The 14897-nt window shown below is 34.3% G+C and overlaps 1 protein-coding gene across 2 annotated transcripts in view; it reads right to left on the bottom strand.

Annotated features, from left to right (window-relative positions):
• Positions 1-14897, bottom strand: part of LOC140447474 (serine/threonine-protein phosphatase PP1-beta catalytic subunit) — a 42451-nt gene that overhangs the window by 13457 nt on the left and 14097 nt on the right. For both annotated transcript variants that reach the window (XM_072540139.1, XM_072540140.1), the window contains exon 2: positions 513-875. In XM_072540139.1, the coding sequence (XP_072396240.1) occupies positions 513-875 (363 nt within the window). The remainder of the gene's footprint in view (positions 1-512; positions 876-14897) is intronic.

The following is a 14897-nucleotide window of genomic DNA, read 5'->3' as shown; positions in this document are numbered from 1 at the left end:
TATCGAGTTTCAAATATTAATGTAAATAATATATTACTAAAATGTTTTACTAGTAATAACTTAGTAATGAATGATTAATGCTTGACTAACAGCAATACAATGCCGATACAGCACACTCCCAGTTTAATTTATCTGTGTAAGCTGATGTGCCGAATCGGCATTATCGCAACTTTCGGGTGAAGAGATAACATCATATTTCGATCATGCACGTGTGGTGAGTCAGGACAATCCCGGTATTTTCTCCGTGAATCGCGATCGACTTCAAAAACTTTGGTGATCGACCGGTCGATCGCGATCGACCCTTTGAGCACCGCTGGACTAGACTGTATATAGAACAAAAAGTGTAGTCCCTAGACTTTTCCAAGGATTCATGTGTAATTTCGGCGAGGGGAATGATGTTATAGACTTAGTTTTCTGACTCCTATAAATATGTAATAAGTTATAGGAGATATGGAAGACAAAAGATATCTTGTTAAATAAAAATTAAAAATAAACAAATCAATAAAACTTACATTCGTCATAGAACCCATAAATCCTGTTGATGGAGGCGCATTCGTGGTTACCTCTGAGCAGGAAAAAATTCTCTGGATACTTAATCTTGTACGCTAACAGTAGACATATCGTCTCCAAGGATTGCTTGCCGCGATCGACGTAGTCTCCGAGAAACAGATAGTTGGCTTCCGGCGGAAAGCCCCCATACTCGAAGAGACGCAGCAGGTCGGTGTATTGGCCGTGGATGTCGCCGCATATCTTGAGCGGCGCCTCGAGCTCCAGCAGGATCGGCTGCTGCAGGAAGATCTCGCGGGATTTGAGGCAGAGACCGCGCACTTCGGACTCGGTCATCTGGACCGATTTGCCCGGTCTCATTCCTCTTACTAAAAAAAAAATTATGTTAGACGAGAGCTAGACAAGATGATCTACGCGTGGAATTTAATATTTTCGGCGTTTATATCGCAAAGGGATTGTGCAATAGCATCTACGCTAACAACCAACAAAGCCATCGAAAAAAAATTTTAATTACAGCAGGTTTGGAATAAGCCTTCCTAAGACTATTATAATTGAGTCGTTGAGCGCAAAAGTGGCCCAAACCCACAAAATTTTTAAAATTGACTTATATACAAAAATGGCCTGCTAGTACTAAAAATTTTATGATGCAAATGCGACCCAACCCTAATCATGCTTCCCGTCGAGAGATGGCAGTGAAAACTATTTTTGCACTCTCCATAGTGCAAGTCATTTTAAATGCAAAAACGTCCCAAACCTCGTGGGTCACTTTTGCATTAGCAGATTTGCAGTTTTGACATAAAGCTGATTGGGTACGGTCCGAATTTTGTACCGCAAAAAGTGTTAATTGTTGTGTTAATTATTATATTTAGGGTGATATATTTAGACAATATGACGAAACAAGTTCAGGTGAGTCTCTACACACATTTATGTAATATTATGACATGTAGAATGTTCAAACGGTTGTTCAAATAAATTTAAGGGTAGGTTCTCGTATAATCCTTTCTAATTAAATTAATATAGAAATTGTTTTTCATACAAATATGTTGTGTATTTGGTTAATATGCAGTCAAAAAAGAATATTAATTGTCTTTTAAAGTTATTATCTATAAGAGTTTTGCAAATATATAATAACAAAATGTTTATTCTGTAGATAGTGAACCTTTTCCGAAGTCAGAATCAGAGAATGAAACAAGTGAATATGGTATAGAGCCCAGGGAATCCGCTACCGACAGAGGTATGTACAACAATAACACTTTTGTTAGGCATATTATTTATAATTATTATACATACGGATTAATAGGTAATAATAATAATAATATCGTATGGTATTTTTGCTGGGGAGCTCCTTTTCGGACAGGTCCCGGTGTCACTTGCATCTTTAACCTTGTTTGAAGTAGCTAGGTTCGATGCTCACACTATTCCAGGGGGATTGACGGCCAAACGTACCCTCCGAAGCACGGTGAATGGCTCATATCATTTTTAGACACGAAAATGTCGTTGTTTGGGCCGGGAATCGTTGTCAATAAAAATACAAAAAGTTATAAAAATTTTCTGTATAGAAAAAAAAACGAATTATAAAAATATTTCGTTGCATCTATATGTATGTTTCGTAACACAATAACTTTGTTTTTTTTTAAGGTTAAAATACGTTTATTGACGTTTCAATTTCCACTTCGGAAATCGTTCTCAAAATAAAAACATTAGTAAATTAAACAAATTTTGTTTTTTCAAATCATGGCATGTATTTGTCTTTTTAAAGACGAATTACATGTTATGATCTTTTCTGACGAATATTCTCAAGTTAAAGTTGATTTCATGTAATCGAATGAACTATCTTATAAGTAAAGTCGTCCCAGGAACGCAACTCAACAATATTGGCAATATCATTTTAAAGTCGTCTACTTTAAAATGTATAATGTATGTCTGAGTTGTCAATATAGATGAGTCAGATAAAATTAAATTATTAGAAGAATTTTTCACTAAGTAACAAAAAACAAAATTTGTTTAATTTACTAATGTTTGTATTTTGAGAACGATTTCCGAAGTGGAAATTGAACCGTCAATAAACGTATTTTAACCTTTAAAAAAAAATAACTTTGGTGTTTTATATTTCAGGAGAGGATATGGCTTCTACTTCTATAAACCATAGTTATGGTTTATCATTTATGAAGAGGAAAATGATACACCAAAATCAAAAGGAAAGAAAATGATCAGGAATAATATTATAATGGCGAAGTTTTCGCAAGAGCGGAGTGAAACACTATTTAAAAATTTTTATGCAATAGAGTCACACGATTTGCAAACTGCATTTATATATGGACAGATACGCATTCATCATTCATCATTCAGATACTACAAAAGGCAATTGAGGACGTTTTGTTTCGGAATTCATAACTTCAAATACGTGTTGCCCAATGAAAGCATTGCTTCATGTGACCCCAGGAAATTGGATCCTGCATTGCACATTGCATAAAGAACTATAGTATTTTTCATATAAAAATGCGTGCACGTCATTCAAGATTTACGAAGTCAGAACCCTACAGCGTTGCCAAAACATCAGAATAGTAAGTAAGTGAGGAATTTTTAAAATGTCAACTATTTGTCAAACTATTATATTAACAGTAAATACACTTAGTTTTAAAATTACTGCAACACACTAAAATACATAAGGAAACATTTTAATACAAAATTATATATTCTAAATTTAAAACTTAACATTTTTAGAGCATTAATAGTAAAAACGTCACGCCATTATTTCTTGTTCAAAATAATCTATCTTATATGAAAGCTTATCAGCTTTCTACAGACTATTTAGTTGTTTTGGCATATCACAATCACAATACACAACAATAATTAGTTTTTAAAGCTATTAATCTAAATTTAATATGTATTTATAAATACAATTTATTAATATATAATATATTATGATCAAATTATGTAAGAAATCAAAACATAAACAAAATTCTTACTCTAAAAAAGCGGCAACCCTTTAAAACAATTTTGCCACACGCTGAACTGTCAAAAAATTTCAAGTATTTCCGTATCAGTTGCGTACAATTGTCTAATATATTCAATTAAAATTATTATTTTGTGGAATATTAGACTTGTAGAGTTATTTCGTAAAATTTATATTATTAATAATAACAAATGTTTTTGGTTATTTAATCAATATAATTATAAAATTCCCAATATAATGATGAATACATTTTTCTGATTATTATACCATGTGTACGCCTATAAAAGATCGAGCAGTTCCGTATGGGTTTCGTATTAGTAGCTGTGTTAGGAAAATTTGAACTCTAAGGTTGACGTTCTGGAAATTTTAAATATGTGACGTCACTTTATATAAATTGTGACGTGCACGCATTTTTATACGAAAAATACTATATGTTGGAAAGAGAAAATTGATTATGTACAGTGATCAATGTGTAGGACAAAACGAAACTTTGAAATGACCAAGATTTCGGACTTATTGAGCACAACAAGAAGCACTATAAAAGCATCTATGTTCCTAGTGACTGGATGAAAGTAGTGTCTGAAACACGAAAAAAGAACAAGTTTCATGTGGTCGCAATGAACGTTAGGGCGTTAAAGTATCATAACACAACTGAAACAGGAGAAAAAGTAGAGTGATTGCGCATACAGTGGCTACACTACAGTAAGGGAAAACCTGGATTTATTCAATTCAAATATTCCAACAATGAAGAGGTTCTTTTTTTATGAAGCTAACATGACAAAACGGGACAAGAAAAACTTTTTGGAACTTGCCATATTCAATCAGCTATTATTTGCAGGACCAAGGCCGATACAAGTAGCAAAATACAAAGATCTGCTAGCATTACTCGACTATATTCCTCCTGTTCATCACGAATTTTATAAAATACTTGTACACAGTGAACGTGCTGCAAAGGATCTAGGCGCAATAGCAGACGATGATCATTGAAAAATATTGTAAATAAAGTTTATTTGCCTTGTATTTTCCTTTTTTTTTGTATCACAAATCCTTATTGCTTTGATAAATTATAACAAAACCATCAATGCAAAAGTGGCCCAAATCATAATCAAATCCTTATTTTTTTAATTCCATGCAAAACAGCAATATTACCATACCTAACATCAATTTACATACAAACATAAAAAAGTAAATGATACAAATTAAGTTTGTAATTAAGAAACATACATTTGCATTAAAAAAAATAGCTAAATTTCTTTTGTGATTTTCTTCAAGTTGAATATTTTGAGCTTGGGCCACAATTGAGCTCAACTCCTCAATTGACTTCGTACCATAAAATACCCAATTTGAAAGCAATATGACGCACAAACTTCTTTTGCGTTCTTTTTAATGTGTTATAACAGCATGCATTATAAGGTGAGCAGATTAAACTATTAATATTGAACGCTTAATTAATATAGGCGCCTTAATATTGAACTCCTCAAAAACCCGCAAACGGTAGAAAGGTTTCAAAACTATATCGAAACTAAATACATAACTAAAGAGAATCTAACAATTAGTGAACAATGGGAAATGTGTAAAAATTACATTAAAGACGCAGCAAATAACATTCTAGGGCCGCAAAGACCACCACCACGCAATGAGTGGTTCGATGCCGAGTGCGAGGACATTACAAGAAGAAAGAACAATGCATATAAACTGATGCAGCAAAGAAGAACCCGAGAAAAAGAACAAAAATATAAAGATCTCAGAAGAGAAGAGAAGTACATCCATCGGAGAAAAAAAGAAAAGAACTTATGAAAATAGAATATTGGAAGAACTTGAGGCATTAAAAAAGGAAAATCAAACAAGAAAATTCTATAAAAATCTAAATAAAGCAAGAAAAGAATTTAAACCAAGGATCGGACTATGTAAGGATAAGGAGGGGCATATACTCAATACAAAAGAAGAAGTATTGAAAAGGTGGGTGGAACACTATAAAGAACTGCTTACTATCGAAGTAGAAGATCCAAATCAACCACCCAAAGGAGCAAACAACAATACACCATTGGAGCCTCCATCAATTCAGGAAGTACGGGATGCAATAAAACACCTAAAAAATAATAAATCTCCAGGAAGTGATGGTATACCCGCGGAACTTATTAAATGTGGAGGTGCTACTCTGACTAATCATATATATAAAATCATACTGAGAGCCTGGAATGAGGAACAAAATCCCAGAAGAGTGGTGTATTGGGATCGTTTGCCCGCTACACAAAAAGGGCGATGAATTAGAATGTAGAAACTATAGGGGAATAACCCTCCTTAATACAGCATACAAAATATTTTCGAGTATTTTATGTGGTCGCCTGAGTGAATATTCAGAGGAGCTTCTTGGCGAATATCAAAGTGGTTTTAGGCCTGGTCGATCAACAACAGACCAGATCTTTGTGCTAAGGCAAATACTGGAAAAAACCAATGAATTTAATATCGACACATACCATCTTTTCGTAGATTTTAAATCGGCCTATGATAGTGTCCTAAGAAATAAATTGTATGAAGCCATGGATGAATTCCACATCCCCGATAAACTGATAAGATTGGTTAAGGCTACAATGCGTAAAGTTGTTTGCAAAGTCCAAATACAGGGCGAACAATCACAGGCATTTGAAACGCATGTTGGGCTGCGACAGGGAGATGCGCTGGCGTGTCTCCTTTTCAACATAGCTTTGGAAAAGGCGGTCAGGGATGCCCAAATAGACAGCAGAGGAAACATTTTTAATAAATTATCCCAAATTTTGGCATATGCAGATGATGTTGATCTAGTTGCCCGCACAACACGCAAGCTAGAAAAAATGTATACCACCTTGTCACACGCCTCAAAAAATATGGGCCTGCAAGTAAATGAAAATAAAACTAAGATAATGGCATCAACACCCAACAATAGAGCCAGAAACATCGGCCATCAACTCACGGTTGATAATTCTACCTTTGAAGTGGTGGACAAATTCACATACTTAGGCTCCCTGATCACCAAGGAGAACGTCATGACGGAAGAAATCAAGCGAAGAATAATCCTAGCAAACAAATGCTATTTTGGACTGAGTAGACATATGAGAAGCAGAAACTTAAGCCAAAAAACAAAAATAACCATATACAAAACCCTTATACAACCAGTATTGACATATGGGTCAGAGGCATGGACCATTTCCAAGGCAGATGAAAATCTCCTGCTTATATTTGAACGAAGGATCCTGAGAAGAATATTTGGTGGCATCTGTGAAAATGGTGTTTGGAGAAGGAGGTACAACTACGAGATATATCACAGATATAAACATATATTTGGTGGTAAAGACGTAGTATCCTTTATAAAAATAGGAAGACTAAGATGGGCAGGACATCTGGCAAGATCACAGCAGAACAACCCTCCTAGAAGAATCCTTATGTCACAACCTGTGGGAAGTAGAAAAAGGGGTAGACCAAAACTCAGATGGAGGGATGGTGTAGATGAGGATGGTAGACAACTAGGCGCAGCAAACTGGCAACAGTTGGCAATGGATAGAACTGACTGGCGTAATAGACTTGGGAAGGTCGAGGCTCTTTTATAGGGCTGTAGCACCAATGATGATGATGATGATTAAACTATTGTTTTGCTAGATGTGGTCTTACTAAGCTTATATATAGAATGTTTAGCACATAAAGTTACTAAAAAAAGTGGTACAGTAGGCGGTACTGTAGACTGGCGCTAAGCTTCATACTATACTCCAGTCGTCAGAGACGAAAATGCCTCTGAACCTCTAAAAATCATACGAACAAGCTGAATTTTGCCGAGATATGAATTTTGGGACCCCAAAAAAGATTACCACTTTTACCCCCGGCTTCCCCCTAAAACCCCCCTCGCAGTGGGGTAGTGGAGTAAAAACGCAGAAAAATCGATTTACAGAGAATCTGTACATCGTAGAAAAAAAGTTTCCAATAAAAAATGTAGCTGAGATAAGTTTAAACAAAAATGTGTATAAGCATTTTTGTGAAGAATGAACCGTTCATTGTTCAATAAAATTTGTATCAACTAGACGGTAAAAATTCTATATCTTTTGATTCAACTGACATATCGACAAAAATCAAGATGCGTTTTAAAGGTAAAGAGTTTAGCTTTTGTATGCAGTTTTTGTGTTTCGCCGCAAATAAACTCAGATTTTATACACGTGTTAAATTAATAAACGTTGTGCGATTTTTGCCATTTTTTATGATTGTCATGAAATCAATACAATCTATCTCTTTCATTGACTGGCCACTATAAAGTTTTGATTAGTAGAGCCTAACATTTAAAAGCTATACCATGAAATTTTAGTTTTGCGTTTTAACAACAAATGTGAGGCATTTGAAATATGCTTAAAAAACGTTAGATTTAAACTTTCACACAACAAACAATCTAAAAAATTTAAAACTTTTTTTCTCAATTACACTAGTAAGTTTTTTAAAATAACAAAACTACTGCAATAATCTTCACCTAAAACAGTCTTCTTAAATGATTTTCTGTGACGTTTGATCTTTGTAATGTAAAACATTAAATTCTGCGTTTTTTATTCATATTTTAAATGTCTCATATTTGTTACCACGGACCAACAGAAGGTAATGAAGAAGAGATAATGATAGAATTCTACAACGAACTCCAAAACGCATTAGACTGTCATCGAATGCCATAGTCTGTACTAGTACGCATTTCGATGCGCATCACCCCGTCTCGAATTTTCCCATTGGCTCTTGACCTGGAAATCCCTATTTATCGCTCGAACAGCGCATATAAATACTGGCGATTTTCAGGTCAGCCAAGTCAGTCTCTCACGGGCTCTCCGAGAGCTTAGTGCTCTCGGGGCTCTGCTTCCTGCATTTATTTTCCATACTCTGTGGCTGAGAATTGTTTCAACTTAACTTGGTGTTTTTATTTCGACGAAGAAATTCTCATGTAAGAAATATCTTGCCTTTTTCAAGGCAAGATACCGAAGATAAATATTTTCCAAGTCCATAACCCGAAAATGAACTTAAGTAGGGGAGCTCTCGACAGTATATTCGAAGCCCTCTACAGAGCACCCGGAGACAACAGAAGGTGGTTAGACCCTTAATTGTTCCCCCGAGGTGACAAGACAAATTAAGAGAGACAAGAGAAAAAAATAATAATCTTAGGCGATTGGAATTCAAGAGTAGGTAAGGACATTAACAGGGGATTAGGATGCATTGGACAATATGGGGAAGAAACATTAAATAGAAATGGAATTAAAATGCTGGAATTCTGCCAAACCAATGACCTGATAATAGGAAACACATTCAGTGAACAAACCATTAACGACAAATATACATTTGTGGCTGAAGAGAGAAATGCGAAAAGCTTAATCGACTATATAGTATATACGAGAAACCTAGAACAAAATATAAAAAAACATCTTAACAGAAAAGGAACCGGAACTGTCTACACAACACAGAATGGTCACTGCAAAACTGGAGGAAGTGGAAAGAAAAGAGTACAAGAAAGTAAATGTAAACAAACTAAAGATAGAAAGTGTGCGAGAATTTTACACGGAGGAAACTAACAAATAGAGTGCCAAAAAGAAACATGGACAATGGAAGAAAGATGGAATACATACAGTGAAGTATTAAACACAATAGCAACTGAAGTGTGTGGAATCAAAAAATATAATAAACAGTTGAAAAGGACAAGATGATGGAATAAAGAAATGAAGACAAATAAAAAAGAAGAAAATAGCATGGAAAAAATACATCGAAACGGGATTAGAAGAAGATAAAGAAAAATACTATAGGCAGAGACGATTGGTAAAAAAGACAGTAACACAAGCAAAAGCAAAAACATGGAAAGAATTTGGAGAAGAACTTCAGGAAGAATATATAACAAATAATAGAAATTTTTGGACGACAATACGACACATAAGGCAAGGAAAACGAAAGGAAATAAACGCAGTTTATAACGCAAGAGATACTTCAAACCAAATACAAATAAGCCCAGAACAAGTAGCTAGGGTATGGAAAGAATATTATGAGAAAAAATTTGATACCGAAGTGATAAAGGAAGACAATATAATCAATGAAGGCGAAGAAATTACAGAGCCAGAGCAAATAAGTAGAGAAGAAGTAATAGAAGGATTTTCATATATAAAAATAGGCAAGGCAGGTGGAGATGATGAAATTGAATAGGAAATGGTAAAATACATGGGGGAAGAAGGAATAAACTGGCTATGGAAAATATATAAAGAGGCGTGGGAAAAACAAACAATCCCTAAAAACTGGCAGAACAATATCATCGTGCCAATATACAAAAAAAGAGAACATGTAAACTGCTACAACTATAAAGCAATATGTCTGTCATCGGTATGCTTAAAAATAATAGAGAAGGGACTGGGACAAGGAGTAGAAATGGTATTGGGAGAAGAACAAACGGCATTTAGACCGGGAAGACAGACAAATGACAACATATATATCATTAAAAACTTAATAGAAAGAAGCATAGATACGGGGGAAAACTAGTATTAGCATTTATAGACCTAAGAGCAGCATTTGACACGATAGAAAGACATATTATAGGGAAATGATTGAGGAAAATAAACTTACCTAATGCTTTGATAAAAATTATAGAAAGTACTTACAAAGAGGTAAAAGGAAGGGTACAAATAACAGGGGAAAGATTGGAAGAGAGGTATTAAACAGGAAGATAGTCTCAGCCCTTTGCTATTCATAATAGTAATGAACGAATTGATAAGAAACACTAGAGTCAGAACCAATCAACTACAGACAATAATAGGTTACCGCAGATTACAACCGGTAACAATAGAGTCCTTAATGTATGCAGACGACATAGTACTAACAGCAGATTCCGAGAATAAAATGCAGAAACTAATGGATATATGGGTAAATAAAATGGAGATAAACGAGGAATAAAGTAAGATAATGATAATCAGCGGCAAACGAGATAAGGAAGATAATCAAATAAAGATTAAGGTTGATCTTCACCCTCGATTAATTTGTTTCTGATCCTAGAGATGGCTCTACTGCGGCATACTACTGTGGTAATTTTTTTAACTTAATCGTAGATTTCTACACGATGACTCTGTAATATTTTCAAACCCTAATATAAATTACAGTTTTTTATCATTATATCCATTGGCTGAGTTGCCAAGTTGTGTAGACAGTAATTTTATCAAATACCTAGTAGACCAAATAAGCAAAGATATCTTTAACAGCATCTTTATGTATAATATTTTACTGCTCCGCTGTGTCAATCGGAATATATTAAAGTTACGCATTTGCAAGAACATAATCCACACATATCATTGAAAAATGACACATATTTATTATGTAAACATTTTTATCGACAAAGAGGTACTTAGCGGCGCTATCTGTGAATATCGTATTACCATTAAATTTATACATGCAATCATATATTAGATTTTTGTTGATAGTTAAAAATAAAATTATCTGGTATTATTTAATATTTTAGTGGGATTTATATGAAAAATGGTCAATCGTCAAAGATGTTATTTAAAACATGCGAACATGTCTTTCTTTTGGTCTGTTTATTACTGGTTTCAGGTTTGTTATCTTCCTTATTAGTGCGTCTTTTTCTCTTCTTTGTATGTGTCCAAACCATCTCAGTCTGTGTGGATTAATAAATTTTACTATGTCTTCCCCTTCGGTTATATTTCTATTTCTTATTTCATGCTTCATTAGTCTTCTATATTCTCCTTGTTCGGGCTTTATTGGGCTGTTTATTCTTATCATTTTGCTTTTATTAATTCTTACTTTTTCTTTATATTTTACTTTTTATTTATATTTTTATTTTCTTTATATCTATTTTCGTAAGACATATTACTTTCGCTACGTATGCTATCACTGGTCTAATTGCTGCTCTATATATTTTTGTCTTTGTTTTTTGCTGTTTTTTATCTTTAAGTAGTGAATGATATTTCCAAAACACGATGTTCTTCTCTCACCTTGTGTGCGTGGTAGTGTCATGCGTTGGATATACGATTTTGGGTAGTTGATGCCTATTTAGTTATCACGGTTCTATTTGGTCTAATTAGTTCTTCAGTTTCCGTATTCGACCATTTTATAAAGCCAAATGAGTATGTGAAAAGTGGTATTGCGTATGTGTTTATTGCTTTTACTATGTGCTTGAAATTAAGTTTGCTTTTGAGTATTAGTATCCCAGATTTAGCCATAGGGCTCACACTCCATCTAAGAGGAAAATTCACTCATCCCAGATACCTACGGTATCAAAAGGATTGAGCTCTGGTGGGACTCTTTCCGTATTACCGAGCCCTAGGTGGCTTGGTATGTTTGAGTATCTCCCAAAAATTTTCGTACACATCTGGACGTTGAGAGTACTACAGCTTTCTGCATAGTCTTGTAGAGATGTTCATTCAGACCTAGCTTTTTTATGTTTTCTAGAGTTTCTTTGGAATTACTCCAGTAGTAGAGAGAATAATAGGTATTGTCTGGGTACTTTCCATTCTCCACTGCTTAGCACTCATTGCTAAGAACGGCTTGGGACAAACCGAAATTAAACACCGAATTACTCAGAGACGTAAAATCGTAAGATGTCTGAACTTCTTGTTGTGGGATCGCAACATTTCCAAAAGGAACAAAAAAAGAATAGGACAAACCATGGTTGAATCAGTTCTTTGTTATGGCTCTGAAGTATGGACAATTGTCAATGCAGACCTGAAAAGAAGATTGTTAGCAGTTGAAATGGATTATTTCAGAAGAAGTGCTAGAGCATCAAGCCAGGAAAGGAAGACCAACGCTACAGAAACGGTCATTGACAGAATAGAAAAAAAGAGGTTCAAAATGGTTTGGACACCTATTGAGAATGCCTGACGAACGTTGGCCCCAAAAACTTCACAAATGGATGCCCCCCCGGAAGAAGAAAAAGAGGTAGAACTTGACGCTCATGGAATGAAGGAATTAGAAGAGCGATGGAATCGAAAGGTTTGGAGGAGGAGCATGCCTTAAACCGGCAGGATTGGCGGAGAAGAACGGGAATACGGCGATAGCCGTCTCCAAAATGTATTGTATTTACAAGTTGGCTTATTCCCATTAAAATAGTAATTACTTTAAAAGCCACAAGAAAATAATTTCAGAACAATGGATAAGATTTAGATAAGAGAAGTGAGTGTTCCAAAAATGTCTTCACCCCACTTTCGGAGTACGGTACGTGCGACAGTCAAATGCACACAAGTAAGAGAGGGTGGTTTTAGTTGGTAGGCAGGATAATAGATACCTGAATCTTTGGCACTGCTATCTTTAGTACTTTAAATTAAACTAAAACCCAAATTTTAGGGACTCAAAATGGAGGTAGCATAAAAAAAATTCAAACCTTCCCCCCTCAGACAAATTCTGTTTACGATACTGGTTATGCAAGAAACACTATTTTTATAAATACTAAAATAATTAACTAAAAACGCCTAAATAGGTTTTTAAAACTAAATAGGTTTTTTATAGATATATTACTTATAGAGTGTAAATTTTATGATATCCTACTTTCAAAATAAAAGTTGCAGTATCTACTATTCTGTAACTCTGTAAGTTTCAGCATGACCGCTTCAAAGTTCAAACCGATAACATTCCTATTAGATTTTGTTGTTATCTGCCAAAGTGTTGTACGAAGTAATTGATATGGCAACCCTGTTAGTGTGACGTTTTGCTTGAAGCGTTTCGAAGCCGAACGTAATGCTATCTATCGATGATAAATACTACCATTGCTTCAGATGGAGCCATCTCCCTACATTACGATTTGAAGGCGGCAGTTCAAGACATAATTCTTGTTTAACGAGATTTTTCATATGTTTAGGAAAAAATATTTAACTTTTTGTTGCAAATATTTTCCACTTTTACAGTTTTAAATATGTCGTTATTAAAAAAATTTTCGGTTTCTTACCGGTAACTTTATTATAAGCCGAAACATATTATTTTTTCCTATTGGAACAAAACTGTAAATTCAAAAATTTTCAAAAAATTCATAAGTATTTCTTATAATCATATCTTGATGCTGTAAAAAAATTAACAAAATCCTATGTTTGGTTTTCCCGCTTTATACTTGGAAAAAAGTAGTTTTTTTGAGTTTTTTCAACAACGAAAACATGAAGTTTGTTTAAAAGTTGTCAAAATACTTCTAGACATCACATATACCTTCTCAAATTTTTTCAAATTTTTTGAATTTGGGGTTTGTCTTTTGGGGGGTGCAGATCAACCTTAAATGTAAAAACTCAGAATTGGAAATAGTAACAACTTACGAATACCTGGGAAGTATAATAACTAATGACGGAAAAATAGACTGGGAAATAACAAATAGAGCAAAGAAATCAAACAAGTTATATTATGCGTTAGCCCCAATAATGGGAAAGAGAGAACTTGCACGAGAAACAAGAATAAAAATATATAACACAATAGTGATACCGACTGTGCTCTATGCAAGTGAAAACTGGACAATTCTGGAAAAACATAAGAGCAGGATAAATGCAATGGAGATGAGACATCTAAGAAGGATAGTTGGAAAGACAAAATGGGATAGATTAAGCAACGAGACTATTAAGAGAATGACCAACCAGGAACCGATAATGAACAAAATAGCAAAGAGACAAATGAACTGGTATGGGCATCTAATGGGGATGCAATCCAATAGAATAACAAGAAAAATGTATGAAGCAAAAAACATCGGAAAAAGAAAAATAGGCAGACCAAGAAAAAAATGGATACAGCAAGTAGTAGAGGTGGGAAAACTTGAACAAAAATCACTCGAGGAATTGAAAATAATGGCAGGAAACAGAAAAGAATGGAAGAGGTGGGTAAATGGAAATTAAAATAGCTAGCCCAAATCCGACACCCTGATAGGGTAAAAGGAAGGGGAGAAAGAAAGAAAGAAAGAAAGAAAGATTTTTGTCGATAGGACATTTGGATAAAAAGATATCCAATTTTTACCGTCCAGCTGATAAAAATTTTATTTAACATTGATTTCGCGCGCGTGACTGACATGCAAAATCGACGGTCGCTTCAAGCGTTGTTTCTAAAAGAACGGTTTATTCTAAACAAAAAATGCTTACAAACATTTTTGTTTCAAATTAACTCATTATGTTTGAAACATTTTTTTCTACGTTGTAGTTTCTTGGTAAATCGGAGTAAAAGGTTTTTACCTCATTACGAGGGGGGTTTTAGAGGGAAGCCCGGGGGTAAAAGTGGTAAACTTTTCTGCATCTTTTTTGGGGTCCCAAAATTAATATTCTCTTCAAAATTCAGCTTGTTCGTATGATTTTTGGGGGTCAACTCTCTGACGACTGGACTACTGTTTTCTGTATTTTTAAAATTTAAATAATACTTGAAATTGAATAAAGTAATTTTATTAATTATTTATTATTATTTTATTTTAAGATGTTTTTTACAATCATCGATTTAC

The sequence above is a fragment of the Diabrotica undecimpunctata genome, chromosome 8 (assembly GCF_040954645.1).
Source record: "Diabrotica undecimpunctata isolate CICGRU chromosome 8, icDiaUnde3, whole genome shotgun sequence".
NCBI lineage: Eukaryota > Metazoa > Arthropoda > Insecta > Coleoptera > Chrysomelidae > Diabrotica > Diabrotica undecimpunctata.
Note: the sequence above shows the minus strand (reverse complement) of the source record. Positions and strands in the feature narration are given on the sequence as shown.